This window comes from Pyrus communis, chromosome 11 (assembly GCF_041283825.1).
Source record: "Pyrus communis isolate YQ-2024b chromosome 11, ASM4128382v1, whole genome shotgun sequence".
Classification (NCBI taxonomy): Eukaryota; Viridiplantae; Streptophyta; class Magnoliopsida; order Rosales; family Rosaceae; genus Pyrus; species Pyrus communis.
Genome location: NC_142575.1, coordinates 27,918,606 through 27,944,558, shown reverse-complemented (window position 1 = coordinate 27,944,558; position 25,953 = coordinate 27,918,606). Strand labels below are relative to the sequence as shown.

Sequence of the window (25,953 nt, the reverse complement as noted above, 5' to 3'; positions counted from 1 at the left end):
TCTTTTCATCTCATTTCATCTCCTCCTCTCATATTCTCTTATTTTGTCTTTCTTTTGTTATAAAAATTTAATATAAGATGTTGACATAATTTAATCGTGACCATTTAAATAAAAATGGAAGGAAAAGGAGGGAAAAAAAGAGAGGAGATAATCCTGCTCCTTTTATATATCCATATGTCAACAGGTTCATCAAATACAAAAAGGAATCTGAGGAGCAAAGACAAGATAAAGAAGCTCATGGTAAATGGAAGGGAGATATGGACCCCTCATATTATGGGGAGAGATTTCTTAACGTGCCAAGAACATGGAGTTAATGGTATGTTATATGTTATTATACATGTGAAAATAATATTTGTTAAGTATTTTGTCACTTATATAATAACATATATAGCGTATGTATTTGTGTTTCAAACACATTGAAAAATCTCTTCATTATGGATGGTAGGACATGAATCTTGTTCATTGAGACGAGGAAAGGGTTTATCCTAAATCAAGGGAGAGATTATGAGAATATTATTGAAACTTTTCTTTAAAATATTTTAAAGAAAAATAAAATATTACAGACCAATTTTTACTTCAAGTAGTTTTAACTTTTAATACTATTTTTTCATATTATAATCCTAGTTTATTTCCCGTTTTCGTATTTTAAGAAATCAAGGATGACCAATAAACATAGATAAACTAAGGTGTTTAAAAATCATTTCATATCTAAAGTTTAATTTGTTATCAATCAATTCTTGCGTGCGTATGCAATTCTTAACTATTGAATAATGTGTGGTAAGTCTACTATATATAAAACCCACTAGATTAAACAACTGATAACACATTTTAGCAGGACTAATGCTAACAAATTTATTTTTTCTTTTGAAATGATGATATTGTGCTTTAATCTAATCTAAATCACGAGAAAAATTATCTGAACTTTGAGTGCATGGAGATGCACATATGCTTTAGCTAATGTGACTGCTTAGGTCTGTAACTAACACTAAACTTTGCTTAATTATTTTGACCATACCTACTTATTCAAATTCACTATAAAAGTTCAAAATGTAGATCTATAAAGATTAAAGTGTGTAGAATCGTTTCAATATATATAACTTATCTTACACTTTGCGAGTGCTGATTAAAAAAACCCAGAAAAGTAGTTGGTTTTTTCTTGTGGTCCTCCCACATTTTTACAACATGATTTTTTCCATGATGTGGTAGTATTAGTGTGTGATTAACTTTCACCGGTGGAAACCCTAATTAAGATCACTAATCGAAACTGCAAAGTACATAGCTAGGTTCAAAACTTGTTATACAATATTAATAATATGCTTAATTAGGTCGGCCGGCTTGACCAAAGTGCATAAACAATGTGAATATTAGGTGGCATTTTTTGGTATTTCTTATGCTTCGAAAGGTGACAATTTTGTTGAAGAATCATATAGCTTGACATTGCTGACTTTGTAAGGTCCGACGATTTTGGTAATCTTCTTGTTACCTCACCGTCGAAGCCGGTGCATCTTAATGTTAGGCACATGTTTTTGTTTTTAATTTTCTTAATACGAACCGGCCATTATTTTTATTTTTAATTATCCTAAAAACAATTTTTATACACTCGAATACAATAAAAATGAAAGCAAAACTAAAAGAATTTGCATGAGGCTGTGGGTATGATATGAGATGAGCCTTATGAGATTGAGTTAGACTAAGAATTTGTCCACGTTGAATTGGTTCAAGTTGGAGACAGTCAAGGGGAATATAATATTAGTCTGTTCTTGTTTGAATTGTCACATGCTTGCCAGATTTTGGCCTTAACTTTGTGTTTCGCTGAAAATTACTTTTTGAAAAAAAGAAGAAGATGGGTTTCACAAGTAATATATATGTAGATTGCACCTCTACCGAATCACACCAATTGTAGTGATTAAAACTCAAGATACCTGATTTTCATACATATATGAACTCACTTTAATAATTGTGGAAGACCTTAATAAAAATATCTAGTCTTAAAAGCGTGTGTGTGTATATATAAGCCCTTTAAGAAAAAGGATTCTCATTTTATTAAAACATGAGAATCAATTGTAGAACTCACTCCGCATTAAGTTTCAATGATCCGAACCGTCTATTTTGAAAGTCTCAATTCATAGATCATCTTTGTAAAAATTCAATTAAATCCGAAACTATTTACCTATTTAATTATCACGATAAAATTTCAATGTTTTTCTTAGAACGAAGTGTTTGTCAAATTTTTGAACTCAATTAGATCCCTCAAATATTTCTCATTTGGCTAATAATGGATGATATATAAAGTGCAACTTGAAAAATAGACGGTTCGGATTGTTAAAGTTCGATATGGTGTGGGCTCTACAACTAATCCCCATTTTTTTGAATAAAATAGGGATCCCTTCCCTTAGACCCTTGGAGTAAAACTCAAATTTTAGGTTATAAACTTACCCCAACTTGCTCCAACTCTTGGGATAAATATGAGTTTTAATCCAAAACTTATTTTTGGGGTAAATTTAGCCCAGGATTCCTCCCGGGTTAGAGGGGGCTGCCCAGCATATATGTGTTTTTTTATTTTAGTTTTTTATATTTATAAATTCATTGAATCTAACAGCTAAGATCTAATATGATCAAATCCAATGGTAATAAAAAGATCTAACGGTCTAAATTTAAATCAACAGCTAAAGTAATTAAAAAAAGGAAGACTTTGGATGCGGTCATTAACTATGAATATTCTTTGACCGAAACCTTGTTGCTTTTCAATTTTTGATCGAAGTCCCTGAAATTAATGTGATAATTTGTTTCTATGTATTTTACTATATTTTTTAAATTAAAAATTGAAATTTATAGTTGTTTATATTAATGAGATTTTAAATATAAAAAAAATCATAATTTGTGGGATTAAAAATATTAAAATATAAATATACTCTTGTGTGTGTATATATATAAACATGGGTACATTCATCAAAATTAACCAAAAAATTATTGTGCCAAAACATGGGTACAATCTTCAAAATCACAAAAAAGAAAAGAAAAAGATATTAGGCTTAATAACATTAGTAAATTTCTTCGATTAAACTTGATATGGATGCATTCTCAAATCAAAGAAAAAAGAATGTACCCATATAAGTTTAAAAATGGATTAGAAAAAAAAAAAAGAAAGAGATTTTATATAAAAAAAAAAAATTGGTACATTTTACATATAACAAATTGGTATATTTAAGAATGAGTACATTTAAGATTAAAAATTTGAAAAAAATTACATGAAAGGGTACATATAAGATTAAAAAATTGAAAACATTTTTTTTTAAAAGCTAATGGGTACAAACTTATTCTAATTTTTTAATTTATTGTCACATCTTAGACCGGTTCCGCCATAGCACGATATTGTCCGCTTTGGGCCACGCCTTCACGGTTTTGTTTCTGGGAACTCAAGAGCAACTTCCCAGTGGGTCACCCATCTTGGGATTACTCTTGCCCAAACTCGCTTAACTTCAGAGTTCCAATGAAATCCGAAGCCAATGAGTTCCCAAAATGTCTTGTGCTATAGGGAGGGGAGTATGTACATATAAGACACATTACCCCCTTTCTGTTAGTCGATGTGGGATCTCACAATCCACCCCACTTAAGGGGAACCCGGCGTCCTCTCTGCACATCCGTACCGAACGGCAGAGTGGCTTTAATACCATTCTGTCACATCCCAGTCTCGACTCCGCCGTAGCACGATATTGTCTGCTTTGGGCCCCGGCCACGCCCTCACGGTTTTGTTTCTGGGATTCTGTCACATCCCAGTCCCGGCTCTGCCGTAGCACGATATTGTCCGCTTTGGGCCCCAACCACGCCCTCACGGTTTTTGTTTCTGGGAACTCACGCGAGAACATTCTAGTGGGTCACCCATCCTAGGATTGCTCTTGCCTGAACTCGCTTAACTTCGGAGTTCTGATGGAATTCGAACCCAGTGAGTTCCCAAAAGGCCTCGTGCTATATGAAGGTGGGCATGTACATATAAGGCACATCACCCCCTCTCCATTGGTCAATGTGGGATGTTACAATCCAACCCCCTTAGGGGCCCGACGTCCTCATCGGCACACTCGCACCACATGTCAGAGTGGTTCTAATACCATTCTGTCACATCCCAGTCTCGATTCTGCCGTAGCATGATATTGTCCGCTTTGGGCCCCGGCCACGCCCTCACGATTTTTGTTTCTAGGAACTCACGCGAGAACTTCCCAGTAGGTCACCCATTATGGGATTGCTTTCGCTCGATCTCGCTTAACTTCGGAGTTCTGATGAAACTCGAAGCCAGTGAGTTCCCAAAAAGCTTCGTGCTATAGGAGGTGGGCATGTACATATAAAGCACATCACCCCCTCTTCGTTGGTCGATGTGGGATGTTACCTTTATTTTGGAAATGTTTTGAATTGAAAATTAGTTAGGAGTTTAATAAAGGTGTGAGTATTAAAATTCTAAATCAATTATTATTTTTATTTTAAAAAATTATGTAACTGATATGTGAATTCATTATTATTACATTAATGCTAGGGACTTGGATCAAAATCTGAAAACTAATAAGGTTTCAGTCAATAAACATTGGTAACTAGGGACCGGATACTAATTTTTCCTTACAAAAAAAAATTATTTTATGTGTTTCATATTCTTTCATAGTGTTCCACGAGCTTCATGATGTCGGTTTAGTGATTTTTCAATATTTATTGGAATCTAAATATTTTTTGGTTAAAATGTTTGTAAAATTAAATTATGATAGCCTACATTTAAAAAAAAAAATATTACTTTAAGAAAAAAAATTATCCTAAATTCATTCTTTAATAATCTTGTGCTAAAAATTTAACCCAGAAGGGTTGAAAGAGAAAAGTGATTTATGGGTTAAAAGTTTTAGGTTTTAACCCAAATGTTGGAGATGGTCTTAAAGGTCTCTTATACATATATGTATGGGAAAATTAGAATTCCTTGCACTTTTCTAATACTCTTTAGATTAAACATTGGTTCTATTTTGAAATTTGATTAGGACGCCTAAACGATAGCATGTTAGCATTTTTATATTTATTTAGATTACCTGTCATTATTGTGTTTTTTAATTTAAAATGTTAATTATTAAATTCCATATATATCCTTTTAGGCTGATATATTTTTGTATGTGGCCTTTTTTGTAGGATGTTGATTCCTAACATCCATCAACCCCCACTTAATATTGTGAAGGATTTGGTCATCAAGCCTCTAGTGACAAGAAACAACCCGGCAGACCAAGGGTCAAGAGGATTAAGTCTAATGGGGAAGAATCAAGACCAATGAAGTGTGGGAGGTGCAAGAAGCTTGGACACCACAATATGAACACTTGCTCAGCCCCCCCTTTTGATTATTAATCATATCTATCATTTTTTTTATTTGCTCAGCACCCTTATGTTTCAAAAATAAAAAACTTTATGTACCAAACGCCTGGAATGATCTAATTTAATATTATATCATGAACCAAATAATCAATATGAGTCGATGTAACATTAAACGTACCAAACTCCTAGTACATTACAAACACACACTGTATAACGTTTTTCCAGACAGATACGTTTCAAAAATAAAAAACTTTATGTACCAAATGACACACCTCGACCGAAATCAAGGCGTGCTAGCCGTCATGAAAGGGTGACGGCCAACACGCCTTGATTTCGGTCGGGGTGTGTCAGTTTGGTATCAGAGCCTAACCTTGGTCGTGTGTGTGCTGACGAGGACGTCGGGCCTCTAAGGGGGTGGATTGTAACATCCCACATTGTGTGATCCTTATATGTATATTCCTATCCTTACCTAGCATGAGGCCTTTTGGGAACTCACTGGCTTCGGGTTCCATCGGAATTCCGAAGTTAAGCGAGTAGCGCGCGAGAGCATTCCCATGATGGGTGACCCATTGGGAAGTTCTCGTGTGAGTTCCCAGAAACAAAACCGTGAGGACGTGGTCGGGGCCCAAAGCGGACAATAACGTGCTACGGTGGTGGAGCGGGCCCGGGAAGTGGTCCCCCCAGGCCAGGATGTGACACCAAACGCCTGGAATGATCTAATTTAATATTAATACATGAACCAAACAATCAATATGAGTCAGTGTAACACTAAGTAATGTACCAAACTCCTGGTACATTACAAACACACACTGTATAATGTTTTTCCAGACATATACGTTTCAAAAATAAAAAACTTTACGTTCCAAATGCTTGGAATGATCTAATTTAATATTAATTCATGAATCAAACAATCAATATGAGTCAGTGTAGCATTAACTAATGTACCAAACTCCTGGTACATCACAAAGACACATTGTATAACGTTTTTCCAAATAGATACGTTTCAAAAATAAAAATTTTACGTACCAAACGATCAATATATGTTAGCATAACATTAAATGACATACCAAACTCTTGGTACATTACAAAGTTGTAGTCCAATAATGTACCAAACTAAAAATGTTAATTGGTACATTTAAGCCAACACACAAACATAAATAATATGGCACAAAGTCAACTTATATTCTCAACAGAGAGCCAAAATTGCATTTTGGCGTGGGAAAATAAAATTATTAATATCCTTAAATTTAAATCCTTCTTATATTCAACAATCAGTATTCTTCTTGGATTAAAACTCACTAGAAAAATAAAATTCAATAGAAAAATAACATTATTAATATCCTTAAATTCAAATCCTTCTGATATTCAACAATGAGTATTCTTTTCGAATTAAAACTCTGAGACATTAGTTAGCAAGAATCTAGGAACCTTGCGTGCATTTTGGCGTTAAGAAACTGGATACATATATGTTAAAGGCCTTGGCAAAATATGTAATTTAGGTACATTACAATGAGTTAATTAAAAGATACATGACACCAAAATTGTAGGAGAATGTTTAGTCAAATTGTTAAAATGAACATATGTTTAGTCTAAGAAGCCTAAAAATGAGGGGTCTATATCAGAACGCCTCTATATGTATTTCATCTCAAATGAAATCATTTGTCTGTGTCTCTTATTCTCATTAATTCATTAAACACATATGTGGTTGGATGAATATCATTTACGTCGATATTGTTTTCAACTTGATTATCTTTAGGCGAGTCAAAATGTTTACATTAACTCAAAACTTTGGTGCAATTTAAACGAAGTTTCTCCTAACATTATCTAGGTTGTCTTCCTCCAAAATATTTCTTGCACTAACTAGAGAATCTTGGAATACAATTATTTCTGGTACAATTAAATAAAAATTCATTTCTGGCAACAGTGAGAAGGTTTCAGTTTTAAACCTTCACTTTTTTTTTTCAGAAAAAATAAAAACAAAATAACTAATCCATATATCTCACTTTATTTATGAAGGAACCAAAGTATCATGATTTCTTGTTACAAACATCTTTTTAATATTTTAACTCGCAATATATTAGTAATTACAAGTTGCAAACTTACAACCAAGTGGTGTTGTTACATATTTTTCCCCCAATAATAGGTATCAATTTATCAAAGGATTTAACTTTGGATTGGCCAAAAGGGTTTTGCGAGAAGGCAATGCCACCTCCTGTTACGCTCAAATATGTGTTTTGATAAAAAGTATAAAAAATAAAAAAGATGTAAAATGAATTTCTATTTCATGTTAATTATTGTTTATCAACTAATAATATAAGTTTGTATGGATGTTATATATATCGTTCCTTTTTCATAGAATCAAGGGCAAAAGTTTCTTAATTTGATATGTCGCATAGATAGGGTGAGACAAGTCAACATGATGAATACAATAGAGGACGTTGTCCAAAGTAGGCAAGACCCAAACTGACCTCTTTCGGCTGGTTGTCTACTGATTCGAGGTAATTACCCACATGACCTGGGAAAAAGTAAACTTTTATTCATATAGCTACATGAAGTGTACGTCCTTTGGATGCTAATTGGATGAGTAATATTATTACAATTAAGAGAAAGTATTATTGCTCTTCAGAAAGGTATTTGGTACACTATTATGTAGTCTGATCAATGGTTTGACGATAATTAACTAGCTCTTAGCTTAGTATTATTTTTCTTTTTCATATTAGAAGAAATCCTTGGTTCAGATCATTTCTTCCATGTTAATAAAAAGAAAGTAATTAGGATTGCAATGTGAAAATGTGAGGACAAAATCTCATATCGATGATGGACCAAATCATGTAAGGGCTTATAAAAAGTTAAGCTACTTTCCTTGTTGTCAATTAGTTTTATAATGGAACCTCAACTTTCATCATGTAATTCGGTATAGCATAACACAACATACAACTTGCTAATCTTTTTCCTTTGGTCGCCAAAGAAATGCGAATGCAGATGACGAAATGAGCTACGATTAGATTAAGTCAACTGTACGATTATCTTCCATTGTAATAAACAATGTATATGTGATGTGTGCATGTGTGCATGTAAGAGAAATCCATATCATAATCAATTTGATTTCATAGGAGATAGATACAAACAAGTCATGCATGCATCAATGTAGAGGGAGAATATGGAGGGGATAGAAACGTTGAAGAAAGCACGCGGAAAGTATCCAGGTGGTTGAGTGTTTTGGTAGGACTTGAACATTTTGATTGTTTAATTAAGTGAGGAGGACCTTTACCTGGAATCTTTTGTTCTTTAATTTTTATATTTATAGGGAGAGATATATCTCCGTAATGCAAGCCTTTGTTTTCTGAGTCAAAATTGTAGATGTCCTACATCTCTGCAACCTCACGTAGGGATTGCAACGATAAAAATAGGGTTGTGATATCTACATACTCATTTTTACTTCTCATACATTTTTTTAATTTTTGGCTGTCTGATCGAATGAATTGAAGAAGATCAAATAACAGAAATTAACAAGGAATGTATTAGAAGTAAAAAATGATGTGTGGATAGCATACCCCTAGAAATATAATAGCTCATCCCAGCCCTTCTGCATAAGTATTTTTTTTCTTTTAGGTATAGAAATTTAGAGTGTACAGTGATTTTTTTTTTTTTTTAAAATGCCGATAGTAACATCTATCAATTTTTCTAATTTTATTGTAAAATTTGAAGTGATGGATTGCTCTGATAAATAATGTATTTTTCTTCAACTCACAATGTTTTGCCCCTTATTGTAGCTTAAAATAAAACGATCACGAGTCTCTATATTTATAATAACTTTAAAATGAAATGATTTTTTATTTTATTTTTTGTGGAGAAAGGTATTTTCGTATAGAGAAACCATTCTCAATATGATTGTATAAGTTGGTAAACAAATATATTTTAAGGGTAACTTGAAATAGGTTCAATTTTATGGCCCAACATTAGGATTAGTCCAATTTTTAGTTTTTTTTATTATTATTTAGGTTCGATGACTAGAATACCATGTCAACACTTTTTGTTATTAGTTGACTTTTTTACATTGTGATCACTATTTTACCCTTTTACAGCTTATAAACCTTGTTCATAGATTTCCCACGTTTTAGATTTGTATCATCATCAGTTATCCATCATAAAAAAGAGTAATTCTTTAGTTTCTTTCATCTTCTACTTTCCAATTTCTTGATAATATTTTTTTGAATTTGAAATACTTATCAATCCATTTTAAGGTGGTTTTTAATTACTTATGCCAGGTTCCTTATTTATTGACATTACCCAAATTTTTGTTAATTTTTTACAATCTAAGCTACCTCTCATAGAAGTGTTTTACAATCTAAACTACCTATCATATAAGTACTTGTACAAGCTAAACTACCTATCGTATTGTAACTACCTATCCTGGTGGAACATGTAATTTTACATTTTTTATTTTTTTGATCAGAAACATATAATTTTACATGATTCTCGTTTCCAACAATATAAGTATTCCTCCATCTTGGTAATGTCAAAAGCTCTTGAACACACAAACAATGTCAAAAGCCAGTGGAGCAATACTTATATATAACGCAATCACATATAAAGCTCGTGAATCTCGTGGGGATGTGCCATACCTGTTATCCAGGTAGCAAATACTAGAAAAACCCAAACCAGATATTTGTCATGTTTGCCTTCATCATCTGCAAAGATGTTCCTTATAGTTCTAATAGCTTCATACGAATTCGAAATTCAAATTTGGATGCTAATCCGCAGGAATCGCAAGGAATATTCAAAACAGGAGTGGGTTAGGGTTGTTGAAATTATGATTTGTAATTTAAAGTTCAAGTTAATTTCTGGAAGAGTCCTAATAAAACATTCAATGGCAATTGATGTAATTTGATTTCAAAGTGTGAACACTTTAATTGCTGATGTGGATGATTGCTCTACTTATTAGACCTCACCTATGACTGTGTAATACATTGGACCCATATCAGAACAAGACCCCTATAAAGAATTTAGTAAATAGAATAATGAGAATTGACTTCCTTCTCATTTTAGTTCCAGACACACAGTGAAAAAATTTATCAATATAGTGGTAATTCCAATTTCAAATTCTTTTGTAATATTCAATGTTTTCCTATTATAATTATATCTCTCTTCTTCAAGTTCTAAGACACCTTCAATGACACACATGAGTTTCCAGGATGTTTATCTATAATTTGAAAAGAAGTTATCTGCAATTTTAAAATTAAAAATTAAAAATTATGAAGTTATATTTGACTCTAAAAGGTGATGGTGCAAGTTATATTCTGTCTAATGCATGCAAAGCCAAGTTTAACTTTTGTACATCACAGAAATACTGAGTCAAAATTTAGAGTTAGATATAACTTTTTTATCTCTAAAAGTTATATTCACATATAACTCCAAAGTCATAATATATGACCTCAACTTATCCGATGCAGAGGAATTAAATCATTTTTAAAGTCAAATATAATTCTTTAACTCCAAATTTTCCGGTCCATTAGTGCTAGCCTACAAAACAAATAACATCTTAGGTCAAGGTCAAGAGTCTCATGCGTCCACGATGAATTTTCGGGGGGGGGGGGGGGGGAGGGGTGTTTGGCCGAAAAACCTTCGATGCCAAAGTTAGAATTTTGAGGGAAAAATGTTCGGAGAATTTAGAGAGTTTAGCAAGAGTCAAGACTTAGGTTTTTAGAGAAAATGGGGTAGTATATATAGGGCATGGCCGGCCATTTGTGTATTTTTTGGGTGTAATTGGTAGTTTAATTAGCCATTTAATAGATTAATTAGGTAATAAATCTATTAATTAGCTAATTAACATAATTTAAAAAGAATGTTTTGGGGTTACCTTGTGGAGAAGATATGATGAGTGTGGATGAAATAGGTTATAAATAAATAGTTAACATAATTGTCCACTGCTCGCGCGTAGGAGTTCCGGTATTACTTGAGGGTAATTTTGTCATTTTTACTCTAGAATTCACGTGTTGCCTCCATATTTTTCTTGATTATTTTTGGCTCCAAAATGATGATGGATGAGTCCTTAAACACCATGCTAGTAATTTGACCAACCTGCTGTTTGGTAAGAAATTATCAGTCCAACTTGGAACTTAATAGATCCTCTTAGTTCTTTATGCTGATGAAACAAAAGTCACACTCATATGAACCAAGTCAAATTTGTGACCAAAATCTTTTGAGATAAAAATGCAGTCCTTTTCACAAATTGTATTTTGCTGACCATAGCACGTTGTACTTGTCTCGTATATGCGCCTACTATTAAGAATTTATTCTGGCAAACAAAAGTTTGATTTCACCTAATGATCAAACCTTATGATTTATCCCTTTGTTATACCTAAATAAGAATATTCGTAACTTAATTTCTTATTGCACAGTCCAACATATCATGCTGTTACATTGTCAGTTATATTTGTTAAGTAAATAATATCATGAATGTATGTGCGATATTAAGTGATAATATTTGAGAACATGTCATACTATCTGAGAAGATATGAATATTCGTCTATGGAAGATTTTCTCTCCTATCTATCCTTATACTAAGATTCAAATGCAATAAGCCACTTTGTCCAATGAAAGGTATAAACACCATAGATCATATAAAAGTTTAGTGTGATAAATACAGTCGTTTTCTCAAATTGTATTTTGCTGACCACACCAAGTTGTATTTGTCTTGTATGCCTTCCACCAAGAATTTCTTTTTGGCAACAGAAGTTTTTACCTAATAAAAAACCTTAAGATGTATTTCTTTGCTATATATAATTAGTAAGAGCATACAAATTTCTTGTCACACATACACCATATTATGTTGTTAATTAGGTACTGTCAATCAAAATTGTTGAATTAATAAAAGAACGTTTATATATATAGTTCTGAAAAGATATATAGACAATCTGATAACATAACATGTCTGACTGTCTAAAAAGATATATAGACAATATGATAACATAACATGTCAGACTATCTGAAAAGATATGATTGTCCTTTGAAAGATTTTTCTCCCCTCTCCTCTCTCCTTTAAGTGAGACTCATAACTTAATTCGTAAAAATTGAGACTTTCTCAAGGGAAAGGCATAATAAGTACCTTCATTCATTTCAACCATTCGATTAAACATTGCATAAAATGGTATTTGTGGGATGAATTTTTAGCTCAATAATGTGGAGATGTTGAGCAAATAAAGTTGTGTAGGGATGGTGAGCAGTCATTCCAACCAGGAAGAAAGGTTGTTATAGTAAAACTTGGAGTATGATTATTTTCCCTTCAAATTCTCTTTTCTTCGGTAATTTTCTCTCTCATTTTTTAATTTTATTTTATTTCTCTGTAAAGAAGTTAACACAAGATATTAATGTGACTTAATCGTAAACATTCAAACAAAAGGAGACATGGAAGATAAAAATTTAAAAGGAAGAGAATCTTACTCTGTAAATTTACTGTAATTTTATCTTGTCGGATCAGGCACCTGAGATTAGGAACCGTACTCTACACTCACATATTTGATATCCTGAATTCCTCTCCTGTGTCACAGATTCATGAATAGTTCCATTGAATTTTTCAGGGCAGACATTATATATAACTGTCTACCCATCAACTTTACTTTTTTGCGTGTTGTCTTAAGGGTCAAATTGGATAATTATTATTAATAATTAATTTTTATTTATTTATATTAGAAGTAGAGAAACACAGGAAATTCAGAAACCATCATATAACAATCTTTGAATCATTGGGGGAGAAGAAAATGATTCTGCATGCGCCCCAACAATCGTAAAGTATCATGACAGACTTTGAAAAAAATATAAAGACTGATTTTATTCCGATCGCTTTTCAGCTCATCCCACAAAATTGTATGTCACATAAAAATTCTGATATCATAATCATGCACCGTGATAATGGTGTTCAAAGAAAAAACAACGAATGGTGTGTAGGATTAGGAGTGTGTTTGAACAGATAATTTCCAACCGCGGATAAAAGCTCACAGAATAGTTACGGGATGTAGGTAGCCGGTCTACCGATTGCATTGTGCATTCATTGACTACTTACCTTCTGCAACTATCTTGCATGATTATTGCGACAAAAACAACCAAATGATAGAGGTTATTCAACAATAAACCCTAGAGGCAAGTGATTCTGTACCACAGTGGTGGAAAAATGTTGAGCCATTGTATGAAGGAGTAGGTTTAAATTCTGTCGATGACTAACTTAACAAAATATATCGTTTGACAAAAAAAAAAAAAAAATTAAAATAATAAACCCTAGAGCATTAACACAAGGAAACCTCATATTTATTTGATGAAATTGATAAAATTCTCCCCATACAATAGAAAATAATAATAATTCTCTGAAATATCGAAATCATGTTAATAATAAACATACAGCTAATAACTTTATGGAAAACAAACGGCTTGAGCCAAGTAATATAGAACTTTGGACTTTTCAATGGTAGTTGTGATGTGTTTCGATGGTCGGGGCATCGAAGATGGTGGAGAGACGGTGAGAGAATTAAACAGCAATATGAGCTTGCTTTCCACAATAAAACCCACCACCGCGACGATGGATGCTGCTGCGATTTGTCTGCTCTTCCATCTTCTACTTGTTCATCGTCGTCAGCGTCGGCAAAAATAAATATTGTTGATATGTCTTTGATATTTGGTAGATATTGCTAATACATTAACATAAGTTGTTCCCCGACCAAGCGTGATAGTTCTAATTGTGAATAAGACTTCGATCTGACCACTCTAATTGTGAACAAGATTCTGACTGACTTGACCTAAGGACAAATTTTGAATTTTCGACTGCTTGATAAGAAAAAAAAATAAAAAAAAAATAAAAGAAAAGAAGATAAACGTTAGTGATGTGGAATTGATTGCATGTGTGACCTACTAAGGACGTGGTCCAACCACATAAGTTGAAGTGTTGAAGAAGACAATTTCATGTCGAAAACTTGACAAGATATATTATACTTATAAATGAATGATTACACTACTAATATCGAGGCTTTTAAGAACCGTTCAATTAGGCAGTTGAGGTTGATCTAAGGGCAGCTAATGAACCCCCTTATCTTACCTCTTACAGTTAGGCCTCTGACTCAATATAAGCAAACCAATCCTTAGTGGCCTAAAACTCAAATTTGAGCTTAAAACATATAAAGCCTTTAACTTGCTTTTCAAGTATAAGGGGGTTTGCCCAACCCACTCCCTCAAGTGGGATCCAAACCCCTTTCAATTGGGTAATTGGGTGATTGAATCCCCCAAAACCCACACAATCCTTTCGACCCAAGCCCCACTCAATCGGGCTACAGTGAAAAGAAGAAGAGTTGCTCAATCGTGCCACAATCCCCCAACCCAACTTTTGAGGTCGTGTGACATCAAGGTGACGTTAGATGACATCACCCACATCATAATTTTAAGGAAAACTAACCAAAAATCCAAAAAACTTCCCTTTTAATAAAAAATCATTTTTAAAGGTATAGTGAATAGTACCAGGAAAATGTATAAACATGATTTTTCGTTAAAAGTGAACAGTATTGGAAGTGTTTTGTTAAAACTCTCAATTATGCTTCAAGCACGTGTGAGACCGAGTCAACTGACCAAATCTACATCTCTGGGGCCCGCACTGCAGGTAACTCACCCCGTCAACCGTGCGATTTGAATAGGTTTTCTATCCTACAGTCCATATTTCTTAAACAAACAAAATTAAAAAAATAAAGGAAAAATCTGAAAAAAAAATCGCTTATTACCTTTTTGGGTCCACGTATAAGAAATGTAATCTAAAACAGGGGCTGTTGGATTACGAAAAAATATAATTATTAAAAAAAAAAAAAAAAAAAAAAAAAAGGAAATTACAGGCCTGTACACTGCATTTGGGGAAATCCTCAAACCTGTGTAGCAGTAGATCACTCCACTTGTTTCCTTTAGGATACAACAGTCGCAACTGTATCGTCGAATTGTTGTGTGACTCAATCGTTTGGTTAATCAATGTCTCAGTTCTGTCCATTCAGTTCAATTTCAATTCGCTTATGCTTTTAAATTGATGCTCTGAATAACAACATGGCCTTCACACCTCGCAAAACACTAAATCATATCAAACTGCAAAACGAATTCATCACTCAGTCAATATTAAAAGTGCACAGTGACTCTATATACACAAAAATGAATGCCAATTGACAACACATCCGATGAGGCGTTCAAAGATTAACGACAATGAAATCAGAAAAATGGGTCAGGCCCACTGCCCTATGGGTCGTGTCTGACTCTGGCCTCTTCCCTTTGGGCTCAGTGCCCACGGTCACCAATCCTGAGTCCACCTCGGCACCTCCTGAAATCCTGAAATGGTTTGGCAGTTTTGGGCCGTCCGTCTGCGGGTGTGGCCGTGCCGCGCCTGGCGTGGTGACAGCAGGGAACGTCGGAGACTCGGACTCGGAGGCACACAGAAGCAAGGAAACTGCTTCAAAATTGTGAAACTAGACTGGAAGTTGAAGGCTTGAAGATGAGTCTTAATTAAAAAATTGCTTCAACGATTCAAACCAATTATCCAAGTTCTGTGTTCAGTGACTGAGTTAAGATCCTTTAATAAATAAAAAACTTCAGGATTGGAACTTGAAATTTGTAAAGAGCGGAGAGTTTACCGAGTCTTGCGCCCGATTCACTGTACCAGACTGCTGAAGAATTAATCAAAACTTGGACACGTGTTCATCCGTGATTGGATGCCACCGTTGGATTTAATTTTAATGAAATTATGTGGTTGAGATTGTGTGACCTGTGTTTTAATCTCAACCACATAATTTCATTAAAGCCAATCTAACGATGAGAAGCGAGTCCCCATTTTTTTTTCAAAAAATAGGATCCCTCCCCTTAAGCAATCTGTATATATATGTAAAAAGAAAATTCTTTTGGTGCCCTTTGAAATTTTGGGCCCCGGACCTGGGCCCTGTTTGCACTGGGCTAGGGCCGGCCATGCGTAGAACTTACCAGGAAACCCAACTTTTTGTGGGTTTAAATTTTCTTCCTATCCGAAACTGATTCGTGCATGCAAAGCCCGAATATTGGCGGAGAGGATTATGGAATTATGGTCCGTTGTTTTTGAGCAAGAAGAGTGCCAGCGGTGCTTCAGTTCTGAAGGGAACCAACTCGAGAGCGGCAGCGGTTTTAGTTTTCTAGGGTCGTCTCTGCAATTTGAACAGAGAAAAACAGAGGAGCTGCGAGAGATTTCCAGAGACATCCACAATCAACACGTGGACAACAGGGGCATGCATGAATTAACAGAAAATAAGAGGGCAAAAACGGAAGAACGTTGTAGAAGTAACAGTGTTCTGAGTCTGCTAGGAGACAAAAAGAATTAACTTGAAAGTAGAAGTTTTAGTATAGAAAGTTTTGCCCGTTGTTATGGGAATAAAAATTGTGTGAAAAATTATGTTTCAAAGGTATAAACACATCAACTTATATCATATCTAATTGAATTACTGCAACAACATATTGACAGAATTAATATGAAAATTCATAAACTATTCGACAATATGAAATCCTTCAATTTCTAAAGATGAGAAATGAATGCAGAAAGTAGAAATCCTACCTCATATATATTAAAACAATTAACAAATTCTCAATGAATGATAACCAAAATGGTATAGAAAAGTAATTCAATTTCGTATTTCAAAAATGGGAACCATATAAAAAAAGGGTTCTAAGTTCTCAATTCTCATCATAACGAAAAGGTAGATAACGTTTTAACATTAACTTGGGTTGATTTCAGACACCAGCATCAATAAAACCAGGGACTTCAACCTGTGCAAGCAAATGATCGAATTAGACGCAAGCCAACCAACTTTGAATTTAACCAAATTAAAAAAAAAAAAAAAAAAAAAAAAACCAATTAAACACCTCTTCTTCCTATATGAAGTAGTTGTTTCCTGTTTTGCCTTTGTCACACTCTACAGACAAAATGCACACTCAAAATGCTTAGCAACATTATAAAAACTACATGTATACAGTATTGTATATGTATTAGGTATATGTGTTTAGACATAAGGCATAAAGATTTACTAAAATAATCAAGCTTAAATTTAACAAAAGAAGTAATTACGAATTAGAATCAAACGATATAATAATTGCTAAAAAAATTTTGACTAAATTTTACAAATAGCATCATAAATTTAACACCATTAAAAAAACTCATTACTCAAATATGTAATTCTATTAAAAACACATCACTGAAAACCCCAAGGAAAGGGGTACATATTCCTAACCAGCCAAACAATTTCTATAGTCATACTGAAGCAAGGAAAACAGATGGTCTGTATCATTTAAAGGCAAGGCTAAAAGGGTAAATTTCTTATGAGTCTTAATTATTTGTTAAGACCATACGAAGTGAGATAAGATAACGCGCAGACAGAAAGACACCTCACTAGCATTAACTTATTTTTGTTTATTGATGAATATAAACTGAATTTTTCAATGAAAATGTTTGATTGAGAAAAAGACTAAAATAAAATAATTATGTAACAATACATAAAACCCAATCAACATTTAAGAAAAAAGGGTGAGAGAGAGAGAGAGTCCAACCTTAATCGTTTGCATGAAATCTTGTAACTTCCTATAGTACCTCTGTAATCGTATCACCTGTAGAACTACTGAAATAAAACCAATAAATATGAAATTAAAATATAAATCTGAATAATTGGATAGATATATATATATATATATATATATATATATATATAGAATCTGATATCCTTGCTCAAGAGTTTTGAAGATATAGGACTACTATAAAACGAAAACAATTGTGATCTACAAACATAAAGGCGCAATTGTAAAACCAAAACAACTATATCCATCAAAAAGTGCAATCAAAGCATATAACCTCATCCAGCTCCATTTTACGTATCAATAAGTAAATTGGATCAAAATCAAAATCCAAAACCCATTAATAAAATCCAATCTTTTACTTCAACGCAATCATAAGTTAAGATTGAAACATTATTACCTGCTAAGAAATCCCAATAATCAAATCCTTCTTGTCACTTGGAAGAGTCGATTGGAGCCAATTCGGGTCACGTTCTCCTTGTTATTCAATCACAGGTGTATATGGCGGAGAGGAGCAATGAGCATCAACAATCTTCGCTAGATTTCAATACTATGATATCATAGACGGTAATTCCATCAGTGTTTTAATCTTAAGATTTTAACTGATTTCAAGTAGAATACATCCAAGAGCTTACTGGATTTTGAGTTGTATACTGCTCTCCATTGAGTCCTCTTGTCATCCGAGGATGCAAGTTCATTGGTGAAACCACATGAATCATTCCCACAAATAAATGCTAAAGGAAATAGCCCTATAACCAATTAGTAAATGGTTTAAGTCAATTCTAATATATAAATGTGAAGAAAGATAGATAGATAGATAAAAGCATGTTATGAAGATTGAGAGAGTAGAGAGGAACTGAAATAGACCTCAGCAAGTAGTAGTACTGCAGTCTGTAGAGGGTGCCCAGTTCTTGGCCTCTTGAACTTCAAACCTTGTCCCACATTAGAAACAATGAGATCATTGTCGACAGAAAATACAATCGGAAAGTTGGACACAAACCAAACTCGAGCAGCTGTGACCAAATGATGATAATTGCATGAAAAAGAAACAAACAAAAAAAAAAGAAAACAAATAACATTTCACATACAATTTGAATTGAAAACTGGATTCAAAATTCCCCTCCTTATCTTAAGACATAAAAATGAGATCATAAATAATTATGATAAGGAAAATTCAAATGAGGATTTTGTTGCAGAGAAATCCGTGTCAGATCACCTCCATGAACACCATTTTTGAAAGATTGGAAACGTCCAAAGAGGCAGGCCCTGTATTTTTGGCACTTGGAAACGCAATCCGCCTGTAAATATCGAACAGAAGAGTCAAGAAGAGGAGGAAAAATATCGAACAGAAGATGGAGCGATGACGGACGCGTGGAATCGAAAGGGCAAAACCGCCCTTTCACTGTACAAAAGCCGATAGAAGCCATTCTGAGACAAATATTTGGAGGGCATTTGTCCGCACACTGTTCATAAACAGTGCACGCTGGTTTGAGTTTTAGTATAGAAATAATATATAATTTCTTTAAAAAAAAAAGTACTATTAAGCTTACTTTATTGTTTTATTTTCTCATCCACCTTTTAATCAAAATGTTATTGACACATATATCTTTTTTTGACCATTGTTTATAAATGGGCAGCTGACATGTAAATGCCGCAGCACATCAACTACCATAACCACTTCAATGGAGAAGCTTCTGGACAATCACAGATTTGCACCCAAAAAATTGTTGGTTTCTAGGGTCTAGGTTGGATGAGATTCATTGAAATCCAGGTGAGGATTATGGGTTGGCTATGTAATTGGAGAAGGATTTGGTTATGGAGTGAAGAGGGGGATAGGTGTGGGTGCGTTAGTGGTGTGGGTGCGTTAGTGGTTTGGGTGGCAGAGAGGCAGAGGTCAGGAGTGTGGTGGTGGGTAGGGGAGAAAGGTATTGAGTATTGAGAGGTGGTGGTGAATGGGTTGCGAGCTGGTGGTGAGTGGACGGTCGGGCTGGGGCTTCGACTGTCGTCGTGAATGTGGTGTTGCGATTAAGGATGAGATAGAGTAAAAAATGTATAAATATATATTAAAGGTCATTTTAGGAATAATGGGGGATGGGGGGAATAGCATTTTAATTTTTTAACTTTTTAAGATGGGTGAAATTATAATGTGGGTGGAGAAATAGGACAATAGGGTGAGTCTATCAATACTCAAAAAATATTAGTAGATATGTTAAGCAACAATCGTCTTAATGATTTTAGAATATTTGAATGAATTTCAATAAAATTTTAACAGTATGTTTCAGTTTAGTTGGTTTCAAAATGAAGAATTACTAAAAATTTCAAAACTAAAATTTTGTATATTTCCAAAGTTCATATAAACACTGCTTCACAATGTTAATTGTCGTCATTATATGGACATTGTTAATTGTTCATATAAAAAAACTACTCAGATTTGACATTTGGTTTACACCATGACGAAACTTGAAAGAATATACTACTATTGTTGAGGCTATTAGGAGCAGAATTCTCTCCCCTTCTAATTCAATCCTCTTCCCTCTCCTCCTTTCATATTGTCTTATATCTTTCTATAAAAAAGTTAACATAAGATGTTAACGTGACTTAATCATAACTGTTCAAATAGGAGGGGAGGGAAAGGAAGGGAGATTAGAAGGGGAAAGAATCTTACTCCGGCTGCTTAGACACACAAATTGACACTAATGTTGACGCACACTTTAATATAAGAGAAACCTACATACAATGGTAGAACTCACATGTACTAGAAGTATATATTGTGTCAACAAGAATGGTAATATTGTGTGTCCGAATAGTTTTATTGTACTATCATATATATTAAAAATCAAACCTTACATCATGATAAAATAAACAACCACAAAATGAAAATGTCATACTATTTAAATATACAAAATTAAAATTCTCTAATATAGGTGCATTCCACATACAATGATATGACCTGTTATAAATAGGTCAAAGTTAGATAGATAACCATTTTAATGGTAGGTGCGAGGTAGATGTAATATGTCACACTAAAATATAGCACAAGAGGATAACAAATAAAGACAGAGGAATAGATGATGTTACTGATCTTTTTCTCTCGTTCTCTTCTTCTTATATTTTCTTGTATATGTTTTGATTGCAGTCGAGTGCTTTATTTATAGAGCAACTCGTATTACTACATTTGAAATTTACAACACACTTTTTGACAAATGACATCCTGAATTCCCAGAGTCAGTTTTCAAACTGTCTTGGGAATTGACAATGTATATGTTTATTCATAAACAATGCAAATGTTAAAAGCCAATATGTGAGGGCATTGAAAAACTCCACCAAAACACTGTGGGCATTCACTACCCATCAGCATTTTCAACAGGACTGTTTGGACCTAAATTTATGCTATCGGCCCATACAATCAAGGCCGTTAGATGAGTAAAGTTCTAGACCGTTGGATGATAAAGTGGTTGAGATAATTTTCAATTATTATTAAGGAATAATATTGTGGTTTTAATCATAATATTATCTCTTAATATATATTGGATTATCTAAGCCTAATATTGGCTATATCCAGCGGATCGTTTAAAGATAAATGATATCTAAAAGATAGGTTGTTGCTTACCTTGAGAAGTCTTTGACCTAGACTCTAGCTGATGAGTTTGAATTAAAATCAAATTCTACACAAGTGAAGCCGCACCACACATCTGCTTCTATAAATACAAGGCTGCGAACACCATAGAGAGGACCTCCAATTCAACACCCAACTGCCCTGCGCAAAACCTCTCAAACATCTTGAGATTTTTTATTTTCTTTTTTCCGCCGACACATCTTCAGTTTGGATAAACAACACTGTGAAGGCAACCGGCGAACATCTTCAGTTTGGATAAACAGCACTGTTGCCGTAGAATCAGCCGTTCCCGAAGCACCTTCAGTTTGGATAAACAGCACTGCGTCGAGGCCGACTGGTTATCTATCCAAGTCTCGGTCGAGAAGGATTTTCAAATCCTTATTGGCAGAGGTCATCTCATTAGCCTTCCCGGCGAAGTGAGGTGTTACCAGGTTACTACATTCGGCACCTTGAGAGCCGAATTTGATATTGAACTTCGTAGAACTAGCAGCCTTGTCTTCAGGCTCGAGAATCCAAAGGCCGAGATTTGTTCCTTCCTCGGCCGCAGTCGCAAGATAGAGAAGTCACCAACGCGCTCAACGCAACATCAACAAATTTTACTCCTCAGCTGAGCTCAGCCGACGAGTTGGCACGCCCCGCATTCGACCGAAGGACGTAGTTAGCTTATTAGTTACTCGGCCTGCGCGCCACGTAGGCTTTGTAATTTTTAGGGTCAACATTTTTATTCGGCCATATCGTTTTGTAAAGTGGGCCGAGGAACATTAGCTAGATACGTTTCGTGGCCGAGGAACTTCATTGTCGGCCGAGGTCTTAAAGTGGCCGAAGACCATCATCACATATATATGAATCCAAAGCCACAAAAAACAAAATCAAAACTTGGCCCATTGGCTTTGGAATGATGTTGTCGGGCAAGATAAAGAAGTCAACGACGCGCTCAAAGCGACATCAGCAAATTTTACTCCTCGGCCAACAGGACCCAAATTGTTTTATTTAATCTGAAAATACATAATGAAATGTACAATCTATTCCTTAATCCTTCTTTTCATCATGGCCATGCACACTACCATCTTCACATAGAGTGAATCTTGTACATTATCCCAGAACCGAAAATACGCGTACCTCCATGTCTTGTTAAGAACTAAAGAACTACAAACTCCCCAAAATCCGACAATGAAACCTAGGGCTGCAAAAATGTAAAACCAAAGAAGCTCATCACGTTCATTGTCCGTATCTTTGTCGATGCTATTCTTATTATCCGCATCAATGTCTCTGCACGCATTTGGAAGTGGTGCGCCACAAAGTTGAAGGTTCCCCTCAAATGCAGAAGCGTCGAAGCTCTGAAGTTGCGTGCCCGTTGGTATTTTTCCCTCGAGATTATTGTATGAGACATCTAATTCTTTCAAAAAATTAAGGCTTGTCATTGACGAGGGAATTTTCCCGGACAAATGATTTGTGGAGAGATTCAAATACTCTAGATAGCCTAGGTTAGATATTTGGTTTGGAATGTCGCTAGAGAAGTTGTTGTTGTCAAGATATAACTCACGAATAAGTTGCAATTGCCCGATCTCAGTAGGTATACTACCACTACTGTTATTGACTGATAGGACTATTGCTCCTGGAAAGTAAGACAATTTACGCGGCAAAAATTTTGGATTTTCTATGCTGCGACTGAAGAGAGGAAGTTCAAATTCATAATTGTCTACTGGAGATGCATTCACCATCAACATTGGTAATCTACAAAGTTGTTTTGGAAATTCACCTGAAATTTGGTTGTCTGGCATTTCCAAATAAAAGAGTTTTGGAAGAGTCCCCAACCAACTTGGAATTGGCCCTGTGATTTGATTACTACTCAGATCCAACACCTCTAGATTCTTTAGGTTTGAGAACCAACCAGGTATCTGACCAGTGAGCCCACACCTTTGCAAACTCAACAATCGAAGATTTTGGAATCCATGAAAATCAACCATGTCATCATCAGCTAACAATGCCTCGCGACCAAACGAACCGCCAAGAAAGAGTGACCGAAGACTTTTGCAACGCATTAATATCTTCAATGCCCCAGTGGCATTGGTCAACCGTAAATCAACAAGCGAGAGGAAGGACAAGGATTTCAATGAAAGAATCTCAGGTTGTATTTGTCCTTCTAGATAAGGATTTTCACTCAACCGAATTGCTTTTAGGGACCTGCATGAGTAAAGGCTTATTGGCAAGATACCGGTAAAATTATTCCCAACTAGGTCAAGTTTACTAAGGTGGCTGAGTTTGGAGAAATTAGGTGTGGTGAGGTCTCCTTCCAAGTAGTTGAATCCCAAATGTATTTCTAGGAGGTTTGTGCAGTTCATTAAAGATGGAGGCAAATTACCCTCTAAGTTGTTGAAATCAAAATTCATGAATTTCAAATTGGAGAGTTTCCCAAAATTGAGAGGGAGCACACCACTCAAATTATTAAAGTAGAAGTCAAGGATTGTGAGGTTGGCAAGGTTGGCAATTCTTTCACTAATGGCTTCATTTAGTGAATTGAGAGGTAATGCAAGTTCCACAAGTTTGGTAGCGTTATAGATATCTTCTGGAAGTGATCCTGACAAATTATTATCACCGGCACGAAGAATTTGCAGTTCGGAACACCCCCCGAGCCCTTGAGAAATGTTGCCACTAAATTCATTGGAGGAAAAATCCAATACTCTTATGGAAGGAGATGATTGGAGACAAATAAATGAAGGGATATATCCAGATAAGGTGTTGTTGCTGACATTGAAACTAGTCAAGTTCCAAGCTTGTTGGAAGAAAGAAGATGGAATTGCACCATGGAAGTGATTGCTTGACAAATCTATTGTCTGGATATTTTTTGGTGGTAAAGAAAATGGTAGCTCACCAGAAAGAAGGTTATTCAAAGACGAGAAGAATTTAAGGTGATTCAAAGACGGTTATTCAAAGAAAATGGTAGCTCACCAGAAAGAAGGTTATTGTCTGGATATAGCTCAAATCAAGGATTTCAAGGTGATTCAAAGACGAGAAGAATTTAGTTTCAAGGGTGCCATAAAGTGAATTTTGGGAAAGATTCAAGTGGGTGAGATGTGTGAGATTTCCAAGTGATGAGACAAACATACCTCCTTTGAGCCCTTTGGAGGGTAAGATCAAATGGGTGACCCAACCCTCTTGATTACAAGTGATGCCATTCCAACGACAACAACCAACAGAACCACTCCAATTTATGGGAGGAGAAGATAGAGTGCGGGCGAAGGCCAGGAGACAGGTGCATTCAGTTTGGTTGGTTGCATGAATGTATGGTGTAGATATAATGAAAGAGAATAAGAGGACAAGGAGGAAGCCGTGATCCATTTTTTTTTAACTTACAATAGCAGGTCTGCACATATCATATATATATAGGAGCAACCAAAGGTATGCATCTATGTATAATTTTTTTGGTGTGTGTGTGTGTGAGCTTAAAAGATAGTATTTCTTTGCAAACAACCATGACCACACACATTAATATACATTTTCCAAACCCTTCAATACGTGAGAGAGGTTTTCCACAATGAAAAGGACCTTGTTATTTTCAGAACAACAACTCATATCTTCCATTCCAAACTACCCAACAAGCCATAGAAAACAAGTGGAGCTCCTCCCGAGTCAAGGCATAAAAGTCCACACAATCGTATAAAAGCAATGAAGGATGGTTATTAAACAAAAATGATATCCCATTAGGGTTCTAATAACGAAATGGTTATCCAACCGTCCCAAAGGATTGTGAGATATCATATTAAAACTCGAGATTGCTTGAAAAATACGGAACCAGGATATTGTCTAAAGATAACATCCATGAAAAGGGGACAAAGTTCAAAATTTGAAATCATACAAAGAAAACCAAGTATGTGTTTCTTCTTCTCCATTGAAATGGGTTATATTGCAGTATAAAGTTTAGGGTTCTTTAGAAAAAGGTCATTGAAACTCCTATTTTCCAAACAAAAACCCACCTAATATTAAACATCCAAATAAAACCCAAATTTCAAATAGAGTACCATGTAGACAAATATGTAACCAATTATTATCACATATTTACAACGTATGCCACAAAACCCTAATTATGTCAATAAATACTATTACTCGCCCTAATTATGTTTAGAAATTAACCCCATATGCAAATTTTACCTTTCTTGTTTGATAAATATTAAGAATATATATATATATATTAATTTATCCATGTTCATAAACAATTATGGGCACATTTTTCGTATGGAAAAAAACAATCCTTTGTACAATCAGTTATTTTGCATCAAATAATAATATTGTTTGATAAAAACAACAAAGAAACAATTAATATTCTTTTATGTTGTAGGTAATACCTAGATTATTACATACATTAAGCATTTTTTGTTTGTTATTATATATGCGTGTTAAAAATAATT

At 34.5% G+C, this 25,953-nt stretch overlaps 1 protein-coding gene and 1 long non-coding RNA gene across 4 annotated transcripts; both read right to left on the bottom strand.

The window, feature by feature from the left end:
- Positions 1 to 16,896: 16,896 nt before the first annotated feature.
- LOC137743898 (uncharacterized) lies at positions 16,897 to 19,225 on the bottom strand. 3 transcript variants are annotated; one of them, XR_015953003.1, is made up of 5 exons: positions 18,567 to 19,225; positions 18,332 to 18,408; positions 17,911 to 17,978; positions 17,230 to 17,279; positions 16,897 to 17,133 (listed from the first exon to the last, which is right to left on the bottom strand). It is a non-coding gene; the product is annotated as an uncharacterized LOC137743898 (long non-coding RNA). The 3 variants fall into 3 exon arrangements; XR_015953002.1 differs by lacking the exon at positions 17,230 to 17,279 and having other exon boundaries at positions 18,567 to 18,680; positions 18,799 to 19,225; XR_015953001.1 differs by lacking the exon at positions 17,230 to 17,279.
- Positions 19,226 to 22,543: 3,318 nt separating this feature from the next.
- LOC137743815 (uncharacterized) lies at positions 22,544 to 24,886 on the bottom strand. Its single transcript, XM_068483750.2, has 2 exons — positions 24,523 to 24,886; positions 22,544 to 24,434 (listed from the first exon to the last, which is right to left on the bottom strand). Exons 1-2 carry the CDS (start codon positions 24,884 to 24,886, stop codon positions 22,570 to 22,572), a joined length of 2,229 nt encoding a protein of 742 aa, XP_068339851.2. The 3' UTR covers positions 22,544 to 22,569.
- Positions 24,887 to 25,953: the final 1,067 nt, after the last annotated feature.

Coding starts and splice junctions, on each gene's coding strand:
- LOC137743815 (XM_068483750.2), bottom strand. CDS start 24,886: ATGGATCACGGCTTCCTCCTTGTCCTCTTATTCTCTTTCATTATATCT. Junction 24,435..24,522: donor TGAAATCCTTGATTTGAGCT/ATATCCAGACAA, acceptor TCTCGTCTTTGA/ATAACCTTCTTTCTGGTGAG.